The following is a 25,964-nucleotide window of genomic DNA, read 5'->3' on the forward strand; positions in this document are numbered from 1 at the left end:
GCTATTATCAACAAAAGTCAAAAAGCACCAAGAGGAGTCCAGGATGTAAAGAAAAGGGAACCCTTTGACACTGTTGGTGGAAACAAATTAGTACAGCTATTATATGGAGGTTCTTTAAAAATTAAAAATGGACCTGCCATACGATCCCGATCCCACGTATGGGTACAGAGCTGAAGCAACCAACATCACTATCTGGAAGAGACACTGCACTCTTGTGTTCACTGCAGCATTGAGAATATAATACAGTCACCAGCGGTGGGTACAACCTGGGTGTGCATCACAGGTGCCTGGGTAAAGAAGGCATGGTTCAGCCTCACCAAGGAAGCAGCACCATGGACGAACCTGGGGACACCACGCAAAGTGAAGTCAACCAGGTCCAGAAAGACAAAGACCACATGGTATCACTCACAGGGGAATCGGAATAAGTTGAACTCACAGAATCAGAGTAGCAGGGTGGTTAGCAAGGATCGAGGGCTAAGGAAAATGGGCAGACGTGGTCAGCTGTACAATTCGGAGTGATAAGAGAGTCCGCTGAGTCTGGAGACCTAATGGACAGCACAACTACTGTAGCTAATAACAGGGTTGGGGTGCAGCTCGGAGATGCAGCCATTAGAGAACAAGGCCCTGGGTTTGATCCCAGCACTGTTATAAAAAAAAAAAAAAGAGCCGCTCATAAATGTATTTGTAGGCTTGAAATTTGCTAAGAGTAAATCTTAAGTATTCACTACAAAGGAAAGGTGGCTGAGATGATGGATGTATTAATTACTTGGATTGTGGCAACTGTTTCACAAAGTATACGTACATCTAAATGTCAGACTGTGCATCTCGAGTAGATATAATTTTAATTTTTCAGTTACAGTTCACTAAAGCTGGGGAAATAGAAAGCAAAAAAAGAAAAAAAGAAAAAGAAAAAGAAAAAACTCCCAGACTAATTGCAAAACAGCCCTAATGGTCCAGCACATTAATTGAGTTGGTTCTCCCTGAGGTTGTATCAACCCTATACTTGCTTAGATTACTGAAAACATTCTCGTGTGCTGCATTTTGCCACCCAAGTGGCTGGTTCAACTTGTCAAATACAAATCAAAATGACCAGCAGAGTTAATGATGTCCTGCAATCCAAGTCTTGCCTTACCAAATATGTGATTTAAGAGCACTGTTTTGATAGTTATTTTGAGCTTAATTTTTATACATTTGGGTCAACCAAAGTTAGGCAGGTAGTTCCAGAAGAATTTTCATTGCTTATTCCTTAACAAATAAAAGTAATTTTGTGTCTTTCATTCATCTTATGACTTCAGTGTCAAACACAGGATGCTAATTCCATTAATTCATTTTTCCTTCACAGATGTTTACTGAGTTTGTACAATATTCAAGATTTGGGCCAATGCTTGGAGTTGTTTATCTTTTTAATTTTTTTTATTTTTTAAATTATAAGAAAATACAAGGCTTCAACCACCATGGTTTTAAAAGAAAACACCCTCAAGCCCAAAGGTGGTTAGCTCATGGTCAGTTCTCCCTACAAACCCATTTTTAAAATTACATGTAAGAAATGATATAGTTAAAGTATGAATATTTATTCCCACGAATAACTGAGTATTTAAGAAGGAAAAACAAAACAAAACACTAATTGTAGAATTCATGGGCAAGGAAGTTTTTTAATACCATGAACTCTGACCTTCTTTTTCCTCATTAAACAGCCCCTAAGAATAATCCCCTAAGTCATAAAATTTAAATACCAGTTTAAGAGAATGTGGTGTGACTGTCGCTGACCCCAGAGTCCATCCTCGCCCCATGTGTGCACCCTGGTCCTTCCTGGCTCCTGGCTCCAGCCCCTCTCCCTCAGCTGCTCCTCCCTCTCAGTTCCTCTCCCCTCTCCCACCATCTTCCATGGCTCCCTCCGAGGGTCTTCGCCCCACTGTCTCCATCCCCGGTTTCAGATCCTCACCTCCCACCCCCACCATGCTACAAACCCTAACCTGCCTTTTTAAAATGACGTGTGCTTCCTCCTTCCTGAGATTTCGCTCTTCACTCTCAGATACTAGGGAACACCTCCAAGAAAGACAGTGACCACGAGGTGGCAAATCAGAGTGGGAGGATTTGGGCTCCGGAGTGACAACAGTGACATCTGGCTGGCTTGGGTCCCAGCAGCTCAGCCGCTGGCAGACACGTGACTGCCTCTGTTAGTCTCTGATCTCACAAATATGAAACAGCAGTAGAATCTCTCGCCCGTCTCCGATGATTTAGGAAGGATGGCATAGACGACGTCTGTTATATTAAGTTTGCACATAGTAGGTATTCAAGACGTGCTTGGCTGCCTCCCAGCCCAAATCCAGATGCACAGCAGGGAGGATGAAATGAACTTAAAAGTCTTAAACAATCCTACAGTGCTAAAGAGCTTACTTTCACAGTTCATTTCTTAGAAGTCTAGAATATCGGGTAGAAATAGATTTTTGTTTTACTTGACATCAAAGAGTTGTATTAGAGAAACTTAGTTGGTTTCCTTATAACTTTGACTTCAACAACCCTGACGACAGAACATGCCACATCTAAGAGGTGAGGGCAAGAGGGGGTGGTGTCAGAAAGAGGGAACTTCAAAGGGCTTTAATAAGAATAAGATTCCACTGGCGTTACCATATGTCCACCTGCCTCTCTCTAGAATACTCCATCACAGAGCTGGGAGCGTGGCTGAGCAAGCCAGGGGTCATCAGGTAGCCAGAAGGGGGACCTGGCCAGAAGCTGAGGTCTGCAGCACCACAGATGTGCAAATTCGGAACACCTTTTAAAGTCCACAGAATGGAGATCTTCTCTGCTAGCAGGTAGGAAGGGCAACATCTGGGGGGCTTTCTTCCTAGGGGATGAAAGGGCTATGGCAAGATTCCCTGGGAGAGAAAACTAAGATTGGGAGCAGGGAGGAGCTGGCTTTGTTCTCATCAAAGAAGAAAAGAATGCAGGGGGAAAAAAACTAATGAGTTACTGCCAAGAGATTTAAGCAGGGATTATGTATCTGGTAGAGAAAGCACACAATTGACTGTTTTGCTGGCCTGTGGTGAAAACTTTCCCATTATGACTCGGGGAGGGGAGCTCCAGTCCCTCACCTTTCAAGTGCCTGTTTCCCAGTCAAGACAGAGAGCAGAGGGAGGCTTCTTTTCAAAGGAATAAGGAAGGAGACAAAGCAGGAGCGCTCCTGGCCCGCTTCACCTGAGGCACATTTGCATTTTCTACAGTAGCTGCAAAATGTTTAGTCCTCTGACAATATTTGGTGCCCTGGAATTTATAACCTTCCCATCCCAGGGCAGCCTGGCAGGTCTCTCAGGCTGCAAGAATGACCAGGTCCAAACAGTCAGGCTTCATGGGCACCCAGGGGCACAGGAGGCCACTGGCTGACAGGGGAAGCTGGGCTTCCCCTCCTCCACCCCAAATACCCTGGGCTTGTGGCTGGAAAGGAAAGAGGGTCACCAATCACTCCCAGCATCCCTGCAACTTGAAGAAAATACTTCACGTTCTTCTCATGAGCTGTGCTAAGTGTTTGAAAGTAATCACTGTTAAATGTCTCCAGGAGCCTGCCTGTATGCAAAAGTCAGTTTAAAGGCCAGGGAGAGAGGCAGCGAGCTTACAAAGGGGTCTGGTCTTCACAGATTTTAATCTAGTGGAGAGTACGAAATATAAAGTCTAAAGCATACTTTATGATGCAAAACCATACATCCAAGGACCAAATTGGTATGCTGCACAGCCAAAAACAAGACTATGCAATTATCAAAAGAGAGTCTGGTGACGAGGAGGAAGGAGAAATCACATTCATTGATTTTCTACAGGCCAGGAGCAAGGGCCGGGCATTTGCTACATCATTTTACTTAATTTAATCCCTAAAGCCCTCCTTTGAGACCTGTCTTCCTATCCCACAACAAGAATGGCAGAATGGAGGCTCAGAGTGGAGGTCACACAGCTAGGGAATGGCAGGCAGGGTTCGTTCTAAGTGGAGAGCCTCTTTCAGAGATTCGCTCCGGACCTGGGTTGGGGGTGGCTGGGCTGTAGGAGCTGGGAGGCAGCTGGTATGGTCCGAGTCTATACCAGGCAGGTGTGGGTTCTCAGGTGCTGCTCCGGCATGTGCAGGGGGAGATAACTTGCCAAGGACAATGAGTTCACAGCTCTACTGAGCCCTGGTCTACGAAGAGGCAGGGGTGCAGAGGAAGGGCAGGGGAGAGGTAGCCTCCCGCTTGTCAGCTGGATGTCCTAAGACCTTTCTCATTTGTCTGCTTCTCTGCTGTTCCCCAACTGGCCTCCTTCCTCCAGAGGATCACAGCCTCTGCTCCATCTGCAGGACCCACTCGGTTCTGTTCCACAACAAGTGCAGGTGGAGAAAAGGCCAAGAAGGCGAAACGTGGGCCATGAACTCCCTGAGCCTGGCCGGGTCACACGCCTCCAGTGGGCGATTGTGGGAAAGTTTGTCGAGGAGGGAAAGCTATGTGCCTTGATTTCTCCCAAAAGTAGAAAAGGAAGGCAGCAAAGCATTTCTGGCTCAGGAGAAACCTAAAATAAGCAACTCAGCTCTCCTTAGAGCAATCTATAGATATTTATTTCACTCGAAACCTCTGCAAGCCAGGTGTGGTGGCACACACCTGTAATCCAGCAAATTGGGAGGCTGAGAAAGGAAGGCTCTCAAGTTGGAGGCCAGCCTCAGCAATTTAGCAAGACCCTGTCTCAAAGATAAAATGGTAAGAAGGGCTGGGGATGTGATTGAATAGTAAAGCACCCCTGAGTTAAATCCGCAATGCCAAAACAAAACAAAGCAAAAACCAAACAAACAAACTCCATAATTTGGAGGGGGAAGAGGAAAGAGTGTGTAGAGAAGGGGGAGGGAGGGAAAGGACACTGAAGAGGAAGCAGGGAGGCAGGGAAAAGAGGAGAAGGAGGAGGAGGAGGAGGAGGTGTTCTTTCCCATTCACTTTTATTTTTGCCAAACAGTGTGTGTGGTAGAGAGGGTTTGGGGGGAACCAAGTTCGTGAGACAGTCAGGGGTAGAATGGGGCGCCAGTAAACAGACTCCGACCAAAACTTTCCACTGATACGTAAACAACAGCGCACAAGCCTCAACCTGGGCTCCTGTGATTAAGAAACCTGATCTCAAAAGATAAGGATGAAAAACACGTCCCATGGTTTAGGGATGTTTTGTCCAGATGACTTAAAAATGAGCAAGTTAGCAAGGAGCGCGGAATTTCTCATGCTTCTCACGCTATTTCCACACCTTTCACGTATGTGGCAGAGTCTCAAAGATGGTCTGATAAATGATGCAAGGAGGATCCAACACACCAAAAACAAAAGGTTAAGGATGTGATCAGAGACCCCGACCAAAACACGTGACTCCACAGCACAAGGACACCAGCTTGGCTCCATATGCAGATTATACAAAGGGTGGGTGTTGTTCTCAGTGATTCAGGGGATAAACAATAGGGGGAGGTCTGCATGAGTTGATGGACAGCTTTTGGAAATGATCTTTGCTTGGCAAAACACCACACTGATCATTTTATTCACAAGGAAGGAAAGGCAAAGAAGTGTCACTGAAGCGCGGGAGGAAATTGCAGGCATGACTCAAGGGCTGGATGATAGGCAGTGAAGAGCAACCAGCAGAGTCCCATCAAGGTCCTGAAATCTGCCCTTAGAGCACAACCTCTCACTTTGGAATAACCAAGCCGTGCATATTCCCCATGCACTGTGGGCCGGGAAAGTGGCCCACACCATGCCACGGGAAGGGGTTCCACTGACTGCCACGGCAGCTCAACAGACTTCGAACCTCTCAGCAGCTAGAAGGGAAAACCGTGCAGTTCTTCAGCCACCGTTAAACTCCTTGGGACAAGCCAGGCACGCGGTAGAGCCTTGACTAGTATCTCCAGAAGGAGCCCGCATCTGTCCTCCCACCAAGCACTCGCCCAGTTCTGCTGTGTGTCTGGCACTGTGATGGATGCTGTTCTGCTAGAGATCTTCTAAAATCTCTGTAACTTCCACTGCCTGGATACAAACCTCTCCTGGCTGATGGTGAAGGTGGCTGGAATGCTTACCTTCTTGGAGGTGTTCTTCTCTAGGGTGTTATACACCCCCCATTCTGCAAAAATAACACAAGTGTCCCTTTGGCAGCCCATGGCTTTCCTCTTAGCTCACAGTGCCCCTTCCATCTGGACAGAAACTGCCCAGAGAGGTCAGATCCACCCTGAAAGTGGGAATGCCTGTTTGCTGGTAAATGGATGGTACTAGAGACTAGCATGCTACGTGAAATAAGCCTGTCCCCAAATGGCAAAGGCTGAATGTTCTCTCTGATACACAGATGCTAACACACAGTGGGGTGGGGGAGAGAAGTTCACTGGATTAGACAGAAGGGAATGAGGGAAGGGAGGGGAGTGGGAAGAGGAAAGAGTAGAATGAACTCTCCTATGTTCATAGAAGAACACACCACCAGTGAAACTCCACCTCACGTACAACCGCAAGAATGGGATCCGAATTAGAATGAGTTATACTCCACATATGTATGTCAAAATAGTCTACTGCCATGTGTATCTAAAAAGAACAAATTAAAAATGGAGAAACAAGTAGGAATGCCTACCCACATCACCCACTATCCTTGATTAACATCACCTAATAGAACCTATGGTACCATTGGACCAACAGAACCCTCTGCTGATATATAGTAAACCAACCCTTCCATTCTACCTTCCTCATCTTTCATGAAGGACAGAGTCCATGTCTCATCTAATTATATTACTCCTCTACCTCTTAATCCCCCTCTTTATCAATCTATAAAATTCAGAGGTATTTAATGAAACCAGAAGTTGGTGTAAGGGAAGGCTCAGACAGGCTAAGTGGTAGGTTTATATTTACTATTGGGATTAAAAAAAATCTGTCATTTTTACACTGCTGCAAAACAAAGAAAATGCTGCTTGTCTTTTCACATTGTACATCGTTGATTTCCTGCTTTATTCCCCCACCACACACACACCAGTCCTTTTATATTTCTAACCCAGAGATCAATGTCTCCCCTCCTGGGAAGGTGAGGGATTCGACAGCTCTCCAGAATGCAGGTCAGGCCTGCTTTGCAGGTATTTCCCTCCTCTTCTAAAAAAGCCTAAAAGGCTTGACCAGGGATCTGCCAGGCCCTCAGCTGGCTCCCAGAGAAGCAAATAAACACTAAGCAAATCTGAAAAGACTCCAGACACCCGCTGTGTCCATCAACACCTCAACTTTCTTCTCAGGAGGTAAGGGAAACACACAACTTCTTTGTTATCCATCATCTTAGGAGTGAGATCAACAGAAATTTATCAGTAGGAGACTTAAAGAGACCCTAACACTTCTGCTATTGAAGTACACACCAGAGACTGGGGGCACCCCAAGAGCAGAAGATGAAAAAGTACCTCTGCAGGGCTCCCTGGGCCGCCAGAGCCACTTAGTACCTGCGTAAAACCTACCACCAGCCCACCTGCTTCAGGAGTCCCCTTTCAGAGTGAGTGTGGACACAGAAGGAAACTGGAGGAATGAGCGCTGTATCCATGAGACGCGCCTAGTATCTAAGTGTCCCAAGATAACAGGGGCTGCTTTACCTTCAAATAAAATAATGTAGGACTGAATGAGAATCACTGTACAATGGACAGCACGCTGAAGGGGACGGCTGCGACCAAAAACACTCCATGAGACCAACTCGGCAGATACAACGAAGTCAACAGATAATATGATTTGATATGAAAATAAAACTACGGTTCACTAATGGATTTTTACAGCTCACACTGTAAATGGGCACTGTTTTTTTTTTTTTTTTTTATGAGTGCCTCCCAAATTGAAGCCTTTTCTATGACCTGTCCCTTCCAATTTTTTTGACAAAATAAAATGGATATTTGGCAGTACTCTTATTGGAAAACCCAGTCATTCAATCCTGTATCTGTTGAGCCACGTTAACTTAGCACACTCGTCTACAGATTCACCGCAGTGAAGCTTCCTATTGATTTCTTAAATTTACTATTCTCTAAGCAGAAAAGTTAGTTTAAACAGTCCTTCAAATACATGATACCTCACCCTTTTAAGTTAAACTTACACAAATAAGTGTGCTGAATATGAGGGGCAGTCAAAAAGCAATTTATGATTTCCATCAGATCTGTTGCTTACAAGTAAATGGAAGAGTAATAACGATGCATCTCATCTAAGCCTCTCGTTCTTTTTTATGCTTGATTGAATTAAAACATAAAATAACACAATGATCTAACAATTGAACACCTCCCCCGTGAGTTAGAACTGATTTTATTGTGGTTTTGCAGTTCTTCTGCCAACTGCTAAATGCACAATACCCTGAATAACCAGGATGAAAGATGTCTTATAAATTAAAAAATTATGGGATCCTAGCCAAGCCATGAACGAGCTATTCCTTGCTGTGTGCAAATTCAGCATTTTGAGCGGAAGGAATTAACACTGCTATGTTAACAAGCTTAACATTTTAAGGATTTACTAATCTTATAATTGTTTAAAAGGATGAGTTCCCCAAACACCTCAGTACCTTACCTAGCTCCTCCCCACGCATTTCTCAGCCCACCAGCTACACTCTTCAAAAGCTTGTGCACCTGGCAAAAAAATGACCAATGAGTGTAAACAAGACCCTGGGTTCAATCCCCAGTACCAGGAAAAAAAGCTGATGATTTAATTTGAATATGCAATGGCCACTCTGAACGACTCCTATTATCCCTAGCAATATTACTCTATGTAGGCATTTAAAAAAATTATAAAGACAAAGAACATGAACAGAACAGCGAGCAGGATAAAATAAAATCTTTTGCTGAGTTAAGGCTAAAAAGTGACCATCCTTGGTTGGAACCTCAACATGGGAAAGGCCAAACGCTTTGGGGAGGTCATGAACATATTTGGGGGAGGGGGAGTCATTAAATTACAAAGAGAAACAGAAAGAGCTAAACAATATGCTTAAACGTCTGGAATTTTCTTCACTTTTTTTTTTAAAAGGTGACAGCAAAAGAAACTTTCTTGAAATGTTTTGCAAATTTTAGAAAAAGTCATCCAAAAAAATAAATAAATCTTTAGATGGAGATCATCAAAATCTTGCATACTTTTCAAACTCTGTATATGTTAAACTATATATAGTACATTCAAACAAAATATAAAACATGACCATTCTTTGAAGAGTGAAGATGCCTTAGCAAGAAATAGAAGGCACAACAGAAGACAAAAAGGTCCCTTCCATCAAGGTTTCTGGCTATTTAGAGCCCAAGCAGGGCTGATCCATCACACAGACAAGCTGCTAGGATTTCTCTGGAAATACCAAAAAACCACCCTCCACAGCTCTACCAGTTCTGACTCGCAACAGAGAATTTCCATTCTCTGAAAACTGATCATCCAGGGAACTCTTTAAAAACCACATGGTATCATAAATCGCAAAAGCTGTTACCTATCCTGGTATGGTGGCACATGCCCATAATCCCAGCTACTCGGGAGGCTGAAGCAGGAGGATCACAAGTTAGAGGACAACTTGGTGAGACCCTGGATCAAATAAGATGTAAAGGGGCTGGAGTAAAAGTGGCTCAGTGGTAGAGTTACTGTTCGGCATGTGTGAGGATCTGGGTTCAACTGCCAGTACCAAAAAAAACCTGTGGGTGGATTAAAATGCTTTTCTGAAACTGGTTCTGAATTAATGCCTATGCCAGTAAAAATACCACCTGAAATACAGATATATACAAATTTTTACAACAATCTGTCTTTTTATAAACATTACTAGGACTGTATCTACTATTTACAGGGCATTTATCTTGTATTGTTTAAAATTAGTACTAATCTAATAACATTTAAATGCACCATTATAAAGTATCAACATCACAGAAATTAACCTGTTAGGTACACCTGTAATCCCAGCGTCTCAGGAGACTGAAGCAGGAGAATTGAAAGGTTGAGTCCAGTCTGAGCAATTTATTTGTTTGAGATAACTGTCTCAAAATAAAAAATGAAAAGGGCTGCGTCCAGTGGGATAGCACCGCTAGGTTCAATCCCAGTACCAAAAAAAAACCCCCCAAAAACACAACAGTTGAAGTCACCCCCGGGGAACTGCCTTTTTATTTAATCATCAGATACTGAGAAAAAGTTAGAAGAATTTCCTTAAAAAGCTTGGTGGTAGCTGGGCACGGTGGTGCACACCTGTAATCCCAGCAGCTTGGGAGGCTGAGGCAGGAGGATCTCAAGTTCAAAGCCAGCCTTAGCAAAAGCATGGCCCTAAAGCAAATCAGTGAGACCCTGTCTCTTAATAAAATACAAAATAGGGCTAGGGATGTGGCTCAGTGATCAAGTGCCCCTGAGTTAAATCCCTGGTATTAACCCCCGCAAAATATGCATATCCTTTAATGAGAAACACCAGGTCTAGAAAGGAAGGGCATAGCAACATTCTAAATATTAAAATAGCTAATCGGGCTCTTCTGGAGAGGTGCAGGCCAGACATCCAAAAATAACATCCTCCCTCCTTTTTCCAGATCTGAATTCTGAGGCTCACAAGCCAGACCTTGGCAAAGGTTTGGAGACCTTATGCAAGTTGATCTGGCCTTAGTGCCCTGAGCTCAGCCCGGGGGAGACCCTACAGAGCACAGCTGAGTGGCACTTCACAAAAGTCAAGTTCCAATATCTTGGTACCCAAGTCACCATGGTGCCCACTGCCCACCCCCCCGCCATGTGACACAGAAGCTACAGAGAATGAGCAGCATCAATGGTACCGAGAATGTCACAGAGTGTGAGAGGGTTCTATATGGATGACAGAGACATGCAACAGGCAACTGCTGAGTGAAGCAGTGATTTTACTCCTTTTACACCAAAAAGATCTGGATATTTAAAAAACTGATATAACTGGGCTTTGGAAGCTATTTTGTTTTAACCAGGAAAGTTTCAAAGATAGCACAGGGAGTTCCAGTGTGCCCTTGCTTCAGTTTTCTACAATGTTAACGTCTTAGATCATCATGGGACATCTGTCACCACTGTGGAACCCATACGGACACATAACTTATAACTAAATTTCACAGTTTATTCATATTTCACTATGTTTTCCTCTAATGCCCTTTTTCTGTTCCAGGATCATTTTATACATTTAGCTATCATGTCTCCTTGGTCTCCTCTGGTCCGTAACAATTTCTCCGACATTACTTGTTTTTGATGACAACTTTGAGGAATGCTAATTGGGTATTTTGTTTGGAGAACGTCCCCTCTGGACAAGAAAACTACTGTTTGATGTTTTCCAATGATTAGACTAATGTTACAGGTCTGGGGGAAGACCATTCTTATGATCTGTATTTAAAGTGTCCCCCAAACACCCATAGGCTAAGGACACTGAGGCACAACAGTGACATATCTGACTCCGAAGGCCCAGTGCTAAAGACTTGGTCACTGCCTGTGGCATATCAAGAGGTGGTAGAACCTTTGGAGGGCAGGGAATAGTGGGAGGAAGTTAGGTCATTGGGGGTGTGTCCTTGAAGGAGATATTGGAACCCTGGCTCCTCCCCACTTTTTCTCTCCCTGCTTCCTGGCTGCTAGGAGGAGAAAGAACATCTTCCTTCACCATGTGCTCCTGCCATGATATACTTTGCTGCCACAGGTCCAAAGTGATAAGGACAAGCAACCGTGGACTGAAGCCTTCAAAACCATGAGCCAAATAAATCTTTTCTTTAGATTTGATTTAGATCAGGTATTTGTCAGAGTAGCACAAAGAGGACTAACACCGAGGTGAAGAGCTAAGTTCATGACATCATAGAACAGGCACCTGGCAACATCTATCACTGATGATGTTAGTGTTGACAGGTGGGTAGTGTTTGACAGGTTTTTCCACCGTAAACTTATCTTCCCACCCCTTCCCATATTCTACTTTTTGCAAGCAAGTCATTTCGTGCTATCACTTAGAGTAAGGAGTTATGTCCCACCTCAACTGGAGTTACAGCCACATAAATTATTTGGAATTCTTCTCTATAGGAAATGTATCTCTTCTCTCATTTGTTCATTTATATCAGCATGGGCACCATGGGCTCATAGATACTTGTGTTACACTTTCAGTTATAATGCAATAAGATGTTACTTTTTCTTTTTTGTGGTTCTGGGGATTGAACCACCGGCCTTATGCTTGCAAGGCAAGCACACGACTAACTGAGCTATATCCTCAGCCCAAGATGTTACTTTTTTCATTGCTCCAATCGTCCAGGTTTGACTCACTGGAGCATTTAAGGATGGCTCCTATGCCCCTCAGACGTATTCCCTTCATTTTGTGTTTTGAACACTTTCCTTCTGCTTCTCCATTTTTGACCAGCAAAGTGCCTTCCTTAAAGAAAAGGCAGCTAAGGGTTGAATTAAAATTCTCGTGTCAAAGTCCGAGTCCCCAGTACCTCAGAATGTGCCCTTATTTGGGAACTGGGTCACTTGGAGAAGTTAAAATAGGTCAAACTAGAATAAGATGGGCTCCTGATTTAACATGACCCGTGTCTTTCTAAGAAGGAAAAATTTAGGGACAGAGAGCACACAGAGAGAGAATGCCACATGAGAAAGAAGGCAGAGATTGGGAGGGCACTTGGGTAAGCCAAAGAAGGTCAGCAGCCACCAGGAACCAGGGGCAGGCACTGAACAGGTTCTCCCCCAGCTTCAGAAGGAACCAACCCTGCTGATACCTTAATATCGGACTTCTAGGCTCCAAAACCATGAGGTGACAAATTGCTATGGTTTGAGTCACTTGGTTGAGGTACTTTGTTATGGCAGCGCAAGGAAACTAATCCGAGGGCTAATGTTACCGAGCTCTCTGTATTTCTATGAAAAGCAATCCACAAATTGTTCTTTGGTATCCAAATAACAAAAGGGAAAAGAAAATAAGTGGAGAGGAGATCCCAGCAGACAGCTGACAAGGGACCCCCGAAGAGACATGGGCCTACGGATGGCAACATTTGGCATTACATTTGGGTGCAAAGAAGGCTTGGGACCATGTTTCATCTTCCCTGCAGCTTCCAGTCACCCGCGGCTCAGTTCAGCGTTACCTGCCAAGCACACCTGCAGGTGCTAGCAATAGCTGCCCATCTGGTTAATCACCATCTTCTCCAGCGTGCAAAGTACCAGCTCCACGGAAGCCAAGCCCTCCCCAGGTGACCTTCACAGCAACAGGTAATTCCCGGCATCAGTGTGGACCCAGCCAGATCATGTCATTTCAGCAATTTTTGGTCCCCATTTAATGACTCACCTGGTTCCACTCTCATCTTCCTAAAGTCACGTCAACAAGTGGCCTGGTGGCTCAGAATCAAGTTGGAGATCATATCATTGTAAGCCACAGGAATATTGTACAATCACTCAGTGTTTGGTCGCTTAAGTGCAATTTCATAGATTAGAGACTTTGGAAGCAAACACAGGCTCTCAAAGGAAGGTGTAACAGTCCCCAGGAAAGAGACAGCAAGGGCTCTCCCAGTTAAGGCACAGAAGAGGCAGGCTAGAATCTGACCTGTCACCTCACTCCACATCCAGGACCTTGACAAGGTGAAATCTAAGAACCTGCAGGGTGCTTGGCAGAAACGTTTTCCCCCTCAGTCAACTGGCAGAAAAGGAACTGCAGATGATGTAACAGGATCTGAAGTATTTGTTTGGAAATTATTTTCACTATAAAAACTCTGGTTCTTCTGCATTTTTATGCTTATATTAAAAATCAAATGAAGTCGTTAGGCTAAGGCCAGCTCAGAAAGCCTCTTGCCTGAGTACACATTCCTCCTGCAAGCCCCAGAGCTCCGCTATAATCCCTCAAATTATTAAATAATTACTGCGTCTCCCTTGGGGTTGCATTTGGCAACAAAATACTGGCCTCAATGAACCAATGATATGACCCAATGAAAAACACTTACGTTCTTAACTTCCTAGAAGTAAGGGGATATGAAATACTTCCGAGGCAAAAACTGGAGAGGTAAGTGAAGTGTACTCCGTGCAGTTTGGAATGTGTGTATTGGGGGGGGGGTCGCAGGATGACAAAGAAACATGTGAATCCAGGAAATACTTCAATAATGAGTGTCATGTCCCCCACCAACCCCCGAACATTAGCAATTTTCCACCCCGATCCCAGTTCTCTTCCATTTCAGGAGTGGCCACAGCCACAAGGAGAAAACCAAGCATATGGCTCTGTCCTTCTGGACATTTCTACAATGTCAGCTGGGCTGCTTTGGAAAATCCCATTTTATCTCCTACAGCTATATGACCTCAAGTTGTCATTTTGAATAAAGTATGCTTCCAGTGATTTTTATGAACACAGACAAAAGCTGCTACAACCTTTTTTTTTTTTTTTTTTTAAACCTTGTAAACCAACTGTAGTTGCTACGGAGGGTTATTTGTTTCTAAGGCAACAGCGTATATCTAAGTACTAATGGCCTGTCCTTTTGCCAGGCAACAAACAGCCTTGTGATGCAACTGCACCTGTCTCAGCTACGTGTTACTATGGAGACGCTCCAGTTGCTATGGCTACCATCACGCTAATCGCCTAGCAAAGGCAGACATACAGCAGTCTTCTCAGAGAGCCCAGCTGTTCCTCCCCGTCTCTTGCTGTAGACTGATTGTCTAGGGCCTGTGATGGAATGCTTCTCAACTAAGAGGCACAAGAACTTCATTAATGCCATTTTGCAGGATCACTCTGTGCTCCCTCCAGCAGAATGCACATTGGACCGGGAAAAGAGTCTGTGAGAAGTGAACTGTAAAACTCTCCCAAAATCTCTGACACCACGCCATTCCTGATTCACATAAACGCGAGTCCAAGGATAAGTTCTCTTAACTGGGTAGCTGCAACAAAAACATTTCTATACATCTTCTAACATAATTTTGAAAGTTTGAGGGATGCATTTCAGACCCAAGCACTGTGTTTAGATAAAATCGACTTTAAAATCCCATTCCAGGTCATACAGCTCTTTCTTCAAATCTAACATTAACATGCTTTTTCAAAAATGACAATCTACTTAACCCTCCACTCAGCTTGCATGTTAGTGAAAAATGGCACTCAGGACCTCAATCTCACAACAAATGGCCTTGTGAAGAGAGAAAAGGTCTCCACTGTTTCCTGCAGTTCCTGAAGAAGCAAACACCAAGTAACCACAACAAAACCATCACTCAGGAGCACCGTCTACATGGAGACCAGGAAGGACAACAACTGAGAGAGCCTTCTTGCAACAGCAGTGGAGACTGCTCAGGTCAGGGAAAGATGGAATCGCTCGCCTGGCTCATTCCTGTACATTTGTCCCAACAAAACGTGACACCCAGAGATATGAAAGCTGCCAACTTTTCTTTGTAAATGTTTCTACTTGAGAAGACAATATTTTATTCACCACGAAGCCTTCTGGAAACACTGTTCCTTGGAAGGACCAGTAGCGGTAAGGTTTACAGGAAATACAACAATGAATATGCCTACTAATAATATTTCATTTCTTTCTCATTTATCTGCAGTTATTTTTGAAATTTCATACAGCCTATTAAATTAGCTGTAGTGCCCATCTCTGCCAAAACAAAGCAATTTCAGTAGGACCCCCCCCCCCCAAAAAAAAGAAGGTATTGCTTACCTTTGATATGCCTGAGGAGAGGTGGGAGGTGGGTGGTAAGGTGTCTTTTTCAAAGCCTGAATTAGATTTTGTCTATACTCTGGGTCTATGCACCATAACGACCCTTTCCCAATACTCTGCAAAGGAAATTAAAATACAAAAGCATTAATACAGAAGTGTCAAGTACTCTGAAGGAAGGAGATGTATAGCTACCACCCTCGTTATTTTTAAAAGTTTCTCATTTATCTGTTCACTGTTTGTCAGACTTAAATATCGTACTCAGATGAAAGAACACCATAAAGTGCTTTAAAATCTTCCTTGTATTCATAAGTTTGACAGACCAAACTGAATGTCATTACCAGATTATGCTGCTACAATGATAACATTTCCATATCCAAAGTACCCCCCAAACAAAATCCTTTATTATTTTTCAATGTCAACATTGAACAACATGTGAATTCTCTTCTAAAAATCTTTAATTTGGTCAGATTTCAAATGTTGAAGGAGAAAGAGCTGAGACGCCCTCAAACCCTCTCTTCTCTAAAAGCTAGAGTTCTGTTTTTACACATTATGTCAGTGCCATTTAACAAAAATGGAAAAGTGTGTCCACTAGTTTTTTTCCAGACTTCTCACAAAATGACATGTATGCTTGGCACGGAGTTGGGCAATTATCTTCCCCAAGAAACAAAAGATCCCAGGCACCAACGATAACCCTAAGCCAGAACCCAGCATTGATTTTTTTTGGATTCATCAGTTCAGAGCAGTCTGCTCCAGCCTGTAAGAGTTGAATCTTTAGAAGTCAAACTTTAAAATGCAAATTTTCTCAAACTGTTCCATGGAGACGGGGAGGTTTCCTTGGAGGCCCACTCTGGGGCTGGCTGGAGGCATTTGGTGTATGATCAGCATATTTTAAAAAATGTTAAATCCTGCTTCTGTGGCCACTGGGACTGGCAGCAGGCCAACGGGCGGGCAGTGCTCCCTGGCGGCAAGCTTTCAAGTGACCCAGGGTCCCCAAATTGTTGATATGGTTAATTTGTAAATATTGACTGAGTTGGAAAGAAAAGAAGTTAAATGACCTAAACCTGCATCCACCTCATCTTCCAGCCACAGAATCCCTTATTTTCACAACAGCTCACTACAGGAAGACTGGTGTTGCCTTCCAACATTCAGAAAGCAAACAAGAAAAGCATTTAACTAACATGGTGGGCAGGGGAGCCCTAAAAAATTCCACTGAAGGAGCACCAAACAAACACAGGTTATTCCAAACATCCATGAAGAAGTTTTTAAAATTCTGGGTTTCAATCTTTGGTTCACCAAATAGTTTTCTTACAAACCTTATTTATCCACAGCACCCATTAAAATACTTTACTATCAGTAACACCAGCGAACAGGGCAACTGGAAATCATCAATTCTGCTGCACTGGGAACAGGGGAATGATATACAAAGCCAGGGTCACAGGCAGGCACCTGGGGCCACCCCAGGCACCCAGCTCCAGCTGCACCTCCGACCCCAGACACAGGTCTGGGTCAGACAAACCTGCATTATGCTAAATGCCAAGGTTTCCAGTTTAATCACCTGGATGTTTAAAGGTTGGAAGACTTCAACTTTGGAAAATGCAACATTCCTATTCTGGCCTTTCCTTTCATGCATTCATTTTCAAGTTCAGAAGAGTTTGGGGACCTGATGAGATTTTCCAAGCAAAACTGGCAGGTTACCCAGTCATCTGCCCTGGAGCTTCCATCTTTCCCGGTGGAAAAAGCTGAGCAGCAAACTTAAAGAAAGTCAAAAGGTAAGGAGTGGGGTGCAGGGAGGGGCAGGGGAGACCAGGATGTAGCGCATGTGGACAAAGTAAACAAACCCCCAAGGCATGCCAGGCTTCTAGAGCTCAGGGGCTGGCCTGACCCCACCACCAAAGGCTCCTGTGGAGCCCTGGGCCAGGGAGCTCACCTTCCGGTACCTTGCACACAAGCATGGTCTAAGCTGCATGGAGGGCCACAGCTGCCTGCAACCCAAACATTTCTACAATGAGATTATCTCACTTCTGGGAACCTAAGAGCTTTGGGTTTTATCACAGTGGCTCCCAGACCGGAGCAATTTAATCTTACACCAAAAAATCCAAGGACAAAGCAACGAAGGACAACTGGCTCTCCCAGGTAAGTAATGATAAGTCAAATGGTTTTCCTCATCCTGATGGTCTTCTTCATACGCTGTGCTACTGTTTAAAAACTAGACGGAATAGCCCCCCAGGTTTCTGCAGGACAGACACACGGTAACTGATCAGGTGTGTGGGGGGGTGGGGGGGTAGACTGGAAAATGGTAAGAACAGGTGGTCTGGGGCCACACAGCTGTCTCCTGTGTGGCTCTCGATGAACATGGTGCCTCAGAAAGTCCTGGCTTCCTCACTGGTGGAGACAGGTACAAAGCTCAAGATGGCAAGACAAGAAACCCTAGCACAGTGGCCGCTCCTTACAGGTAGCGTCACATACCTCACCTTTTTGACAGAACAGAGAGACCAAGTCTGGCTGGAGGATGTTTCCTGAAATCACTTAAGCTGATGAGGCTTCGGCTTCAAAAGCGGCACTGGGAGGGCCTTCAGCAGAGGGCCTGTGCGCACATGCTGCTGGCCTGGCCTCACGAGTTTTTGGCGGGCTTTCCAACATCCCAAGATCCCCTTTACTTTTGCACTCCCTCTATCTGTCTCCCTCCGCCCACCACACCCCAGGCACTGGCTATCGCCCCTTCTCCCCTGCTCAGGAAGCCAACATCACTGACGAGTAACCACCTAGCTTCTACAAGTTTCCTTGCCCCCAGGTCTCTGTAGTATGATCATCCAGCTGAAGTTTAATTCCAAATTTGGTCAGTACATGTGGCCAAATGTACTCCCAATGCTCATTAACTGAAGAAATGTTCTCAGGCATCGGCTCAAAGGTAATGCTTGCCACCTTGACGAGTTCCACACTTTACAGTTAACGGGGATCAGGAATTGCTGATATTTACAGACCCGACTGGCATTTCAATATATCTCATACTTAGAACGGCTGGAATTCCAAAGAGAAAAAACAAACAAATGAAATGCTTCTTGGGGACACACCCCTGGGGACTCCTGGGCCCTGTCAAGGCCTGCAATTCCAGGGCTGGCATCAGGCCACGCTTGCGGGGAGCCCCAGAGGAGGCTGGCTGTGTACCTCATTTGCAAGCCTTCTGGTTTCATGTGGCAGTTCAGAATAGTAAGAAGGTTTACTTGACAACTTTTAAAGTGGAAATATGCGGAGGATAGAGTACTCAAGCTTCTGAGGCCACGGAAAACTGCACTGAATGCCCCTTGCAGGGTAGAGAGGGTGTAATTTGATTTTAGTTGTGCAATAAGCTGGAGAGTCAGAGCTTTTATAGAAAGGCCTGCGTTTCATCTGAAGGCAAGCATGTGCACTCTTTTTGTTTTTAATGGAGATAACTAGTAAGTCCATGCACCATTAAGTGTTAAGGAATTCACAATCGTAAAGGAAGAAAATTTCATTTATAGATACATTTTCATTATATATACATGACATTCACACCCCCAGAGAAAACTAATGTAAGGTAGGAAAATGAGTAAAAAGAATGAGGCCAGGTTTTTAAATATTTTTATAAATTAAAAAGCACCTGGGGAGTAATAGCTCAGTTAATAATAATAATAATAATAATAATAATAATAATAATAAAAGAAACCAATACACAAGAGGAACTAGAAAGAGAGAGGAGCCTATAGGGTAGACAGAAGTGATTAGTGAAAAACATTTGGAAAAAACCAACAACAACTAAATGAAACTCTAACACCTGTTGGTATCATCTTTCCTTGCACAAGGCTTCCAGAGCCCACCCTCTGTCCCACATCCCCACAGCTTTGCAGACCTGCACTGAGGCACTTGTGCATGCATCTGACACGCCTTCATATTTGGGTCCCTTAGTTAGGTTGAGGATTCTGGAGGAAAACCACTGTTTTTTTTTAAACACTGTTTTTCAAACTGTGGGCCATGATACATTTGTGGGTCATGATATCAAGGTAATGGGTCACAAGTGGTATTGTTTTTTTTACAGGAACAGAATAGAATCATATAGAATAGTCTAGAACACAGAATGCTCATAGTCATGTACTATGAAATTCTATGTGTCCAATTGGGTAAGGATGTGTACACTGAGACTCGAGTAACACCTTCCAGGCTGGGAAGCTGGGTCAACATTTGGTAAGTGCTGGTCTAGAACAGTGGAATCCAGGGTTCTTTTCCTTCTCACCACTTCTAGGAATAAAAGCCTCTTCCAGCAGGAATGGAGGGCATACTCAAATGTGGTGCTCAGGGCTGCCAAGGGGAACAGGGACGATGAGGCAGAAGCCACAACAAAGAAAAGCAGAGAGCTCGGTACATGTTCTTCATGCATTTGAAATGATACCTGTTGGCCAGGTGTGGTGGCACACACCTGTAATCCCAGTGATTTAGGAGGCTGGGGTAGGAGGACTGCAAGTTCAAAGCCAGCCTCAGCAACTCAGTGAGGCCCTAGGCTACTTAGCGAGATCCTGGCTCAATAAAAAAAAAAAAAAAATCAAGAGGGCTGGGATATGGCTCAGGGATTGAGCTCCCTGGGTTCAATCCCCAGTACCAAAGAAAAAAGAAACAAAAGAAAGAAAGAAACGATACCTCTTGATGGCTTTCCTATGCCATGTCAGAGGACGTTCCCAACACTACCCACTCTCAATCACTGGATCATTTATTTATTCATGTGGCAGGTGCCATAGAGGACACTTTAGTGAATAAAAATGATACAAAAGAGTGAGTGCCCTCACAAAGCCTGGATTCCGGAGGGGAAAATAGGGCGAGCAGGTAAAGAAATAAAATAATTAAGATGGTGACAGACGGTGCTACCTGCTAGGGAGGAAACACAGAGAGAGGAGAGGAAGCGGCCGCTGCGTGGGGTTGGAAGCGGCGAGAGGGCTTGCCGGGATCTCTGGACCTGATAAGCATCCAGGCCCGAGATGACCACGGGGCGCTGGCTCAGGTGAGGACAGTGGAGGGAGAGAGAGGGGAGACAGCCTCACAGTGCGTTCTGGAGAACAGGCAGACCTGGCCACGGATTAGAAGTGGCAGGGAAAGGAAAGAGAAAAACAAAGGTTGATTTGAGGGACTAAGTAGGTCGAAGATTAGGAGAAGGAGGAAATCCAGCACTCTTGAAAATAAACCCTTTGAGACTGTCTGTCTACTAAGATCTACCGATTACTGTATCTCAAAGAACCTACTGGACCTGCGCCACCTGTCTTCCCTCTGCCACTTCCTCAAGGACCCCAAGTTTTACAGCAAAAGCTCCTGAACATGACAGAGTCGAGGTGCTCTGGCTTGAGGTTTGGTATCACTGGTTCCTCCAGAGCTGAGGTAGGTAAACTTTTTCTAAAAGGGCCAGAGGCGTGGGCTGGAGTTGTAGCTCCATGGGAGAGCGCTTGCCTCGCACGTGTGAGGCACTGGGTTCCATTCTCAGCGACCGCATGTAAATAAATAAAATAAAGTTCCACTGACATACATACATACATACATCATACATACATACATACATACATACATAAAAGGGTCAGAGGCACAATTTCAGTCTTTGTAGGTCACAAAGTCTGTTATGACCACCGCACCACAAAAGCAAGCAGACTCCTAAACCAAGAAACATGGCTGTGCCCCAAGGAAGACTTATTTACAACAACATAGCTCGGGATTCCCTGGGCTGCCAGCAGGTGCCATGCTAGTGCCCAGGGTCCAGACTCAAGGTAGTTTGGGAACCCAAGGAACCAAGTAAGAGATTCCAGAGGTTAAGAGACTGGGGCTAGGTCCTGCGGGATTAGGGAGGTGCTGTTGATGAAGATGTAAGTCAAGTGCTCCAAGGTAAGAAAGGGGACACCATGGGGAGGACAGACTGAGTGATTCAGTTTATCAGTGAAACGAACACCACATGTGACTGTTTGGGCTGCACCCGCCATCACTGCCCTGGGAAGGCATGCAGTTTACTTTCCTTCCCCGGGTTCATAAGTCAGGTGGTCAGACTAAATCACCATTCTACGTCCATCATGCCATGCCTGTGGATGTGCAGTACATGGGTCATCAGCAACACTGCCATATTCCTGGGACAGGACCCCACATCTGTAAAGTCATGAGAAGCACATCATTATGCTTTCCAGGGGTAGCCCTTCCTTGAGTTGACCCAGACACTGGAGTCAGAAAGACGCAAATCCAAGTCTTCTTTCAACTTCCAACCAACCTGTGTGACCTCTGGCAAAGGATTTAACTGCTCTGAACTCCAGTTTCCTCATCTAAAAACTGGGAGTGACATAACACCTGCTTCACAGGAGTGTGGTGAGCGCTAAATGAGATAATACCATGATTGGTACACAGTACTTGTCTAAGTGTGAGTTGAGGCAAATTTCAAGGCAAAACAACCCACATAGCTGTTTTCCATGATCTGATGTTACTTTCCATGGTCCAAAGGAAGCATTCTGCATCACATGCATTAAGGTGGAAGTGGAAATGGAAGGCTCAAAATAGAACAAAGCAAATAACGAGCCACTGCAGTAAAGTCAGGAGGGACGTGGGGCCTTGAGGAGGCCACCTGCTTTGAGTCACGTCTTCACACACTACAGTCCCCAGGGTGTCCAGAACCAAGTGGTAGTCCAGGGAGGTTCCTGCCCAAGAACCTACAAGCTGCCTCTCCTTCCTTGGGGACAGAGGCCCTGCCCTCCAGGCTGCTCCGGGGCAGGGTGGGCCACGGCCTGACCTAGAGGGTAAAGCTGGGCAGGCAGAGTTAGGGAAGGGTCTCCTGGTTGTGGGGCTGGGTCTGGAGCCCCTGCACTCTTTTCCGGGGTTGGTGGGGGGTGCGTGAGCTCACGTGGAAGTTGGAACTGACAGAATGATAAGGTCCCCTCATTTGTCACCAAGTAGCACTTGTGGCCTCCCAGCCCGGGGTCCTAGAGCTGAGTTCTTCATCCAGTGCCACTGCACAACATAAACACAGTTCCCCCAGCATCTATACGGCAGACTGGACTGCTTCTAGAACAGCCTAGGCTTGCTTCACTGTGGAGACCCAGCTAACTGCCTGGGCTCTGGGTGCCACCCCAGCTCCCTGGGCCTGTATCTGTGTCCCCACCACGAAGTACCCCTCCTCCTCCTCTCCTGGCTGCTTCTTCTCTGACTCAGCTGTTGTTCAGCTCCTCAAGGCCAAGGCAGCCTTAGAGGAGGAGGGAGCAAGGGGACTCAGGGGACTGGGGAAGAGGAGGGCAGGGGCTGGCACACTCGGGGCCACAGGTTCCCATTCCCACAGAAGTCCTGCTTGGTACCCCACCAGCACCAGCAGCCCAGGAGAGACCGCAGTGCTCACCAACCCACCCGAAATGCCTCGGGCCTCAGGAAGGGATGCTTCTTGGGCCTCCTTTTGAATCAGATCACTTCATACCACTTGAGAAGAGGGACAGGGCAGGAGGCCCCGGGTTGGACACTGACCAAGGTCCATTTCCTTGGGGTACTGAAGCTCCAGAGGAAGACAGGCAATGAACAACTACACAGGATTACCTAAGCTGGTGGAAGGGCTACAGGACAACAGAGGGAACAGATGAGGCCATGGGAAAAGGAGCTAAAGGGCACCTGCTCCCCCAGGGACCTGCTGACTGCCCATGATCCTGCTCAGAGCAGTCCCTCCAGCGCCCGCCTACAATGTACTCTCCGGGTAAACATTCCAGAAAGCAGCCCACAGTGGCTCCCACCCTCAAGGGATCCACCTGTAACAGTTTTTGTCTATACTGTTGAACTGCTGTGTTACTGGGGGAAAACTTGTCCTCCTCACCCACATCTAGGAGAGAAAATCACCTTCTCTAAGGGTCACCTTGGGCTTCAATGTGTGGATAATGTACACGAGGCGGCTAAGACTATCCCCAGGGTAAGGGGCAGTTAATCCATTTCATTCTCCTCTCTGCCAAAGGAAGTCACAGTAGAACTCAGATGCTACTGGGGGAAAAAAAGAGAGAGAGAGAGAAAGAGAGAGAAAGGTTATTCTAGCAAATGACCATGATGTCCTGGCCTCTGCTCTGAAATGATGAAGGAACCAAACAAAATGTCCAGCAAGTAGAGATTCCTAGGGACACCCGGGTTCTATCCAAAATGCTGTCATTTCTAGTCTAGGACACCAGGACAGACTTTTAAATATCAAAAGTATTAAGAAAATGGTCATCTAAGATCCTCATAAGTACGCTGATGAAGGAAGCCAGAGAGAGAAAGAACACGGACTACGAAGAATTTTTTTCCAGATACATCCTTGTTCAAGTCATGTAACAAAATTATTTCAGAAGTTGTTTTTTTTTTTTTTTTTTTTTAATTCTCTAATAATTGTTTCAGCGTGTTAAATGTCTAGATTTACTAAGTGTTTGTTTCCCCAAAAGCAGAAGGAGGGACAGACACCCCCAACCCCTGCCTGGCTCAGAGCGCAGGTCCCCGGGCAATAGGTGCTGCACACCTAGGTCCTCATGATCCCAGCCAGAGGCATTTCAAAGTCACTAAGGATGTGTCCTCAGACCTGGAAATCGCCTCCATGCCTACAGCAGTCCTGCTGTTATTTACAGATGTGTCTTAGACGCTCTGAAGACGGAAATGACAATCAACGTGTCACTTGTGTGATGTTCAGAAACCTGTGCTCTGTGATGATGCGAAGACCCCCCAGCTCCCTCAAAAGCACCCCTGGGTCCTCTGAATGTCACTCTGTTCTCTGAGTGTGGAGGACATGGGGCCCCTGGTGGGGTGGCTGTGTGTGTGTTTCAATCTAAGCAGGAACAATCAATAATCTCCTTGTATTAACACCTAAATAAAACCAAAATAATCCCAAGATTTGGCTAAAACCAAATTAATCTCTAGGAGAAGCCTGCTGGGTGAGTCATGCAGGGTGGGAGTCACGACAGGAAATCAGTTGATCAGAATCCGCTGGAGCTGTGGCCTCACGGGGATCTCTCCCCCTTCCCCCCATCCCTGTTTCTTCTTCCTGTTCTCTGCCGGCCACCAGTGTCACTTCCACAGGAGTCAGGACCAGGAAGCACGTCAGTCATCTCACAAAGGCTGACAGATTAGTAGGTGTCTGTCTGGGCTGGAAAGAGTTACTTTTTGTATACCTAGACTACTGTATCCCAATAGCCAAGAGCCATCAAAAGCCACCACACAAGCAAACACCAATGAACGATGATGGAAACTTCCAGAACACACTTACACACACTGTCAAACTCTATCCTGGCAAGTTCTAACAAAGAAAAGTGAAGACACACACACAGAGTCAGAAGGCCAAAGAACTGGCATCTTTAAAATGACTGTTTTAGCCAACAAATCTGAATATTCTCCCAAATTAACTTACCACTTTTTCCTCAGGAAACCAAAAAAAAGAGGTAACTATGACCTGGAGCTGAAACTGTACTGCATTATCTACACGCTTAAAACAGCCCCAGACACAGAAGGGTTAAAAAAATAAAAAATGTCAAACACAGCACAAAAACACACAGGAAGTATAAAAAGCTGGGCATTTCCTACCTCCAATGCCAGCCTTGCTGTGCCACCTCAAAGAGCCAACTTCTAGTCACACGAGTTCAAGATCCTCACACACACACAGGATATGTGGATAAATAAATTCTCCACGTCAGTGTGTCCGAAATAACTTCATTACAGAAACAAAGATAGGCACCTTTACCAGGTTTTATTCATCACTTGACATGAAATGGGAATATGCGATGCGGTGGCCAAGTGGCTGGAAGGTGTACAGATTCCTCTTTTTCAATAATAGTTGTTGGTATCACACTCACAATCTTAAAGTTAAAATTGCATGCACAAATTACAGAGAGGACAAATGGCGGAAGAAAAGATGTATACTAAATTGTCTCTTTTTTTTTTTTAAGCTTAAAAGGCAAACTGACTTTTAAAGACAAACTAGTAGCTATGAGGGGAAGTAAAATTCACCATTCATCACATTTATATAAATAAAAACTCAGTTATTTTAAAAGTTCAAGACCCTGTAAAGACCATTAGAAGAAACACACTTTCCTTTTTTCTTTTCAGTGCTGAGAACGGAACCCGGAATCTCACACATGCTAAGCAGAGCACTCTGCCACTGAGCTACTGGGTGACCCAGCCCTGAACATTCCAGAGCGGGAGGGTGCTGGTGGGCAGCTCTGCTGTACCTCTCTCTACTTTCTTTAAGGCGATTCAAATGCTACAGACCATAATGGGCACAATGACTAAAGGCACACATGGGTCAGACATGCAGAGACACCCTTGGTTGGGTTACAACTGGCCCACCTAGGGCCACCCTATCCTCTGGTTGTCCATAGTTACTCATCTATTTTTAAATGCTCCACTATGATCTTATCTAATTGGCACATACAATCGGATCACCTTA

At 45.1% G+C, this 25,964-nt stretch overlaps 1 protein-coding gene and 1 long non-coding RNA gene across 13 annotated transcripts in view; one reads left to right on the plus strand and one right to left on the minus strand.

Moving 5' to 3' along the window:
• The window catches only part of Foxn3 (forkhead box N3), a 380,976-nt gene that overhangs the window by 145,173 nt on the left and 209,839 nt on the right, over positions 1-25,964 (minus strand). For all 5 annotated transcript variants that reach the window (XM_047537211.1, XM_047537212.1, XM_047537210.1 and 2 more), the window contains one exon: positions 15,560-15,675. In XM_047537211.1, the coding sequence (XP_047393167.1) occupies positions 15,560-15,675 (116 nt within the window). The remainder of the gene's footprint in view (positions 1-15,559; positions 15,676-25,964) is intronic.
• On the plus strand, positions 15,170-24,410 carry LOC124972931 (uncharacterized). Of its 8 annotated transcripts, none has more exons than XR_007106597.1 (6): positions 15,170-15,373; positions 17,201-17,328; positions 17,614-17,692; positions 19,818-19,933; positions 20,442-21,901; positions 24,154-24,410. It is a non-coding gene; the product is annotated as an uncharacterized LOC124972931 (long non-coding RNA). The 8 variants fall into 8 exon arrangements; XR_007106602.1 differs by having other exon boundaries at positions 20,799-21,901; XR_007106598.1 differs by lacking the exon at positions 17,614-17,692 and having other exon boundaries at positions 20,442-20,938; positions 21,727-21,901.

This window comes from Sciurus carolinensis, chromosome 2, assembly GCF_902686445.1.
Source record: "Sciurus carolinensis chromosome 2, mSciCar1.2, whole genome shotgun sequence".
NCBI lineage: Eukaryota > Metazoa > Chordata > Mammalia > Rodentia > Sciuridae > Sciurus > Sciurus carolinensis.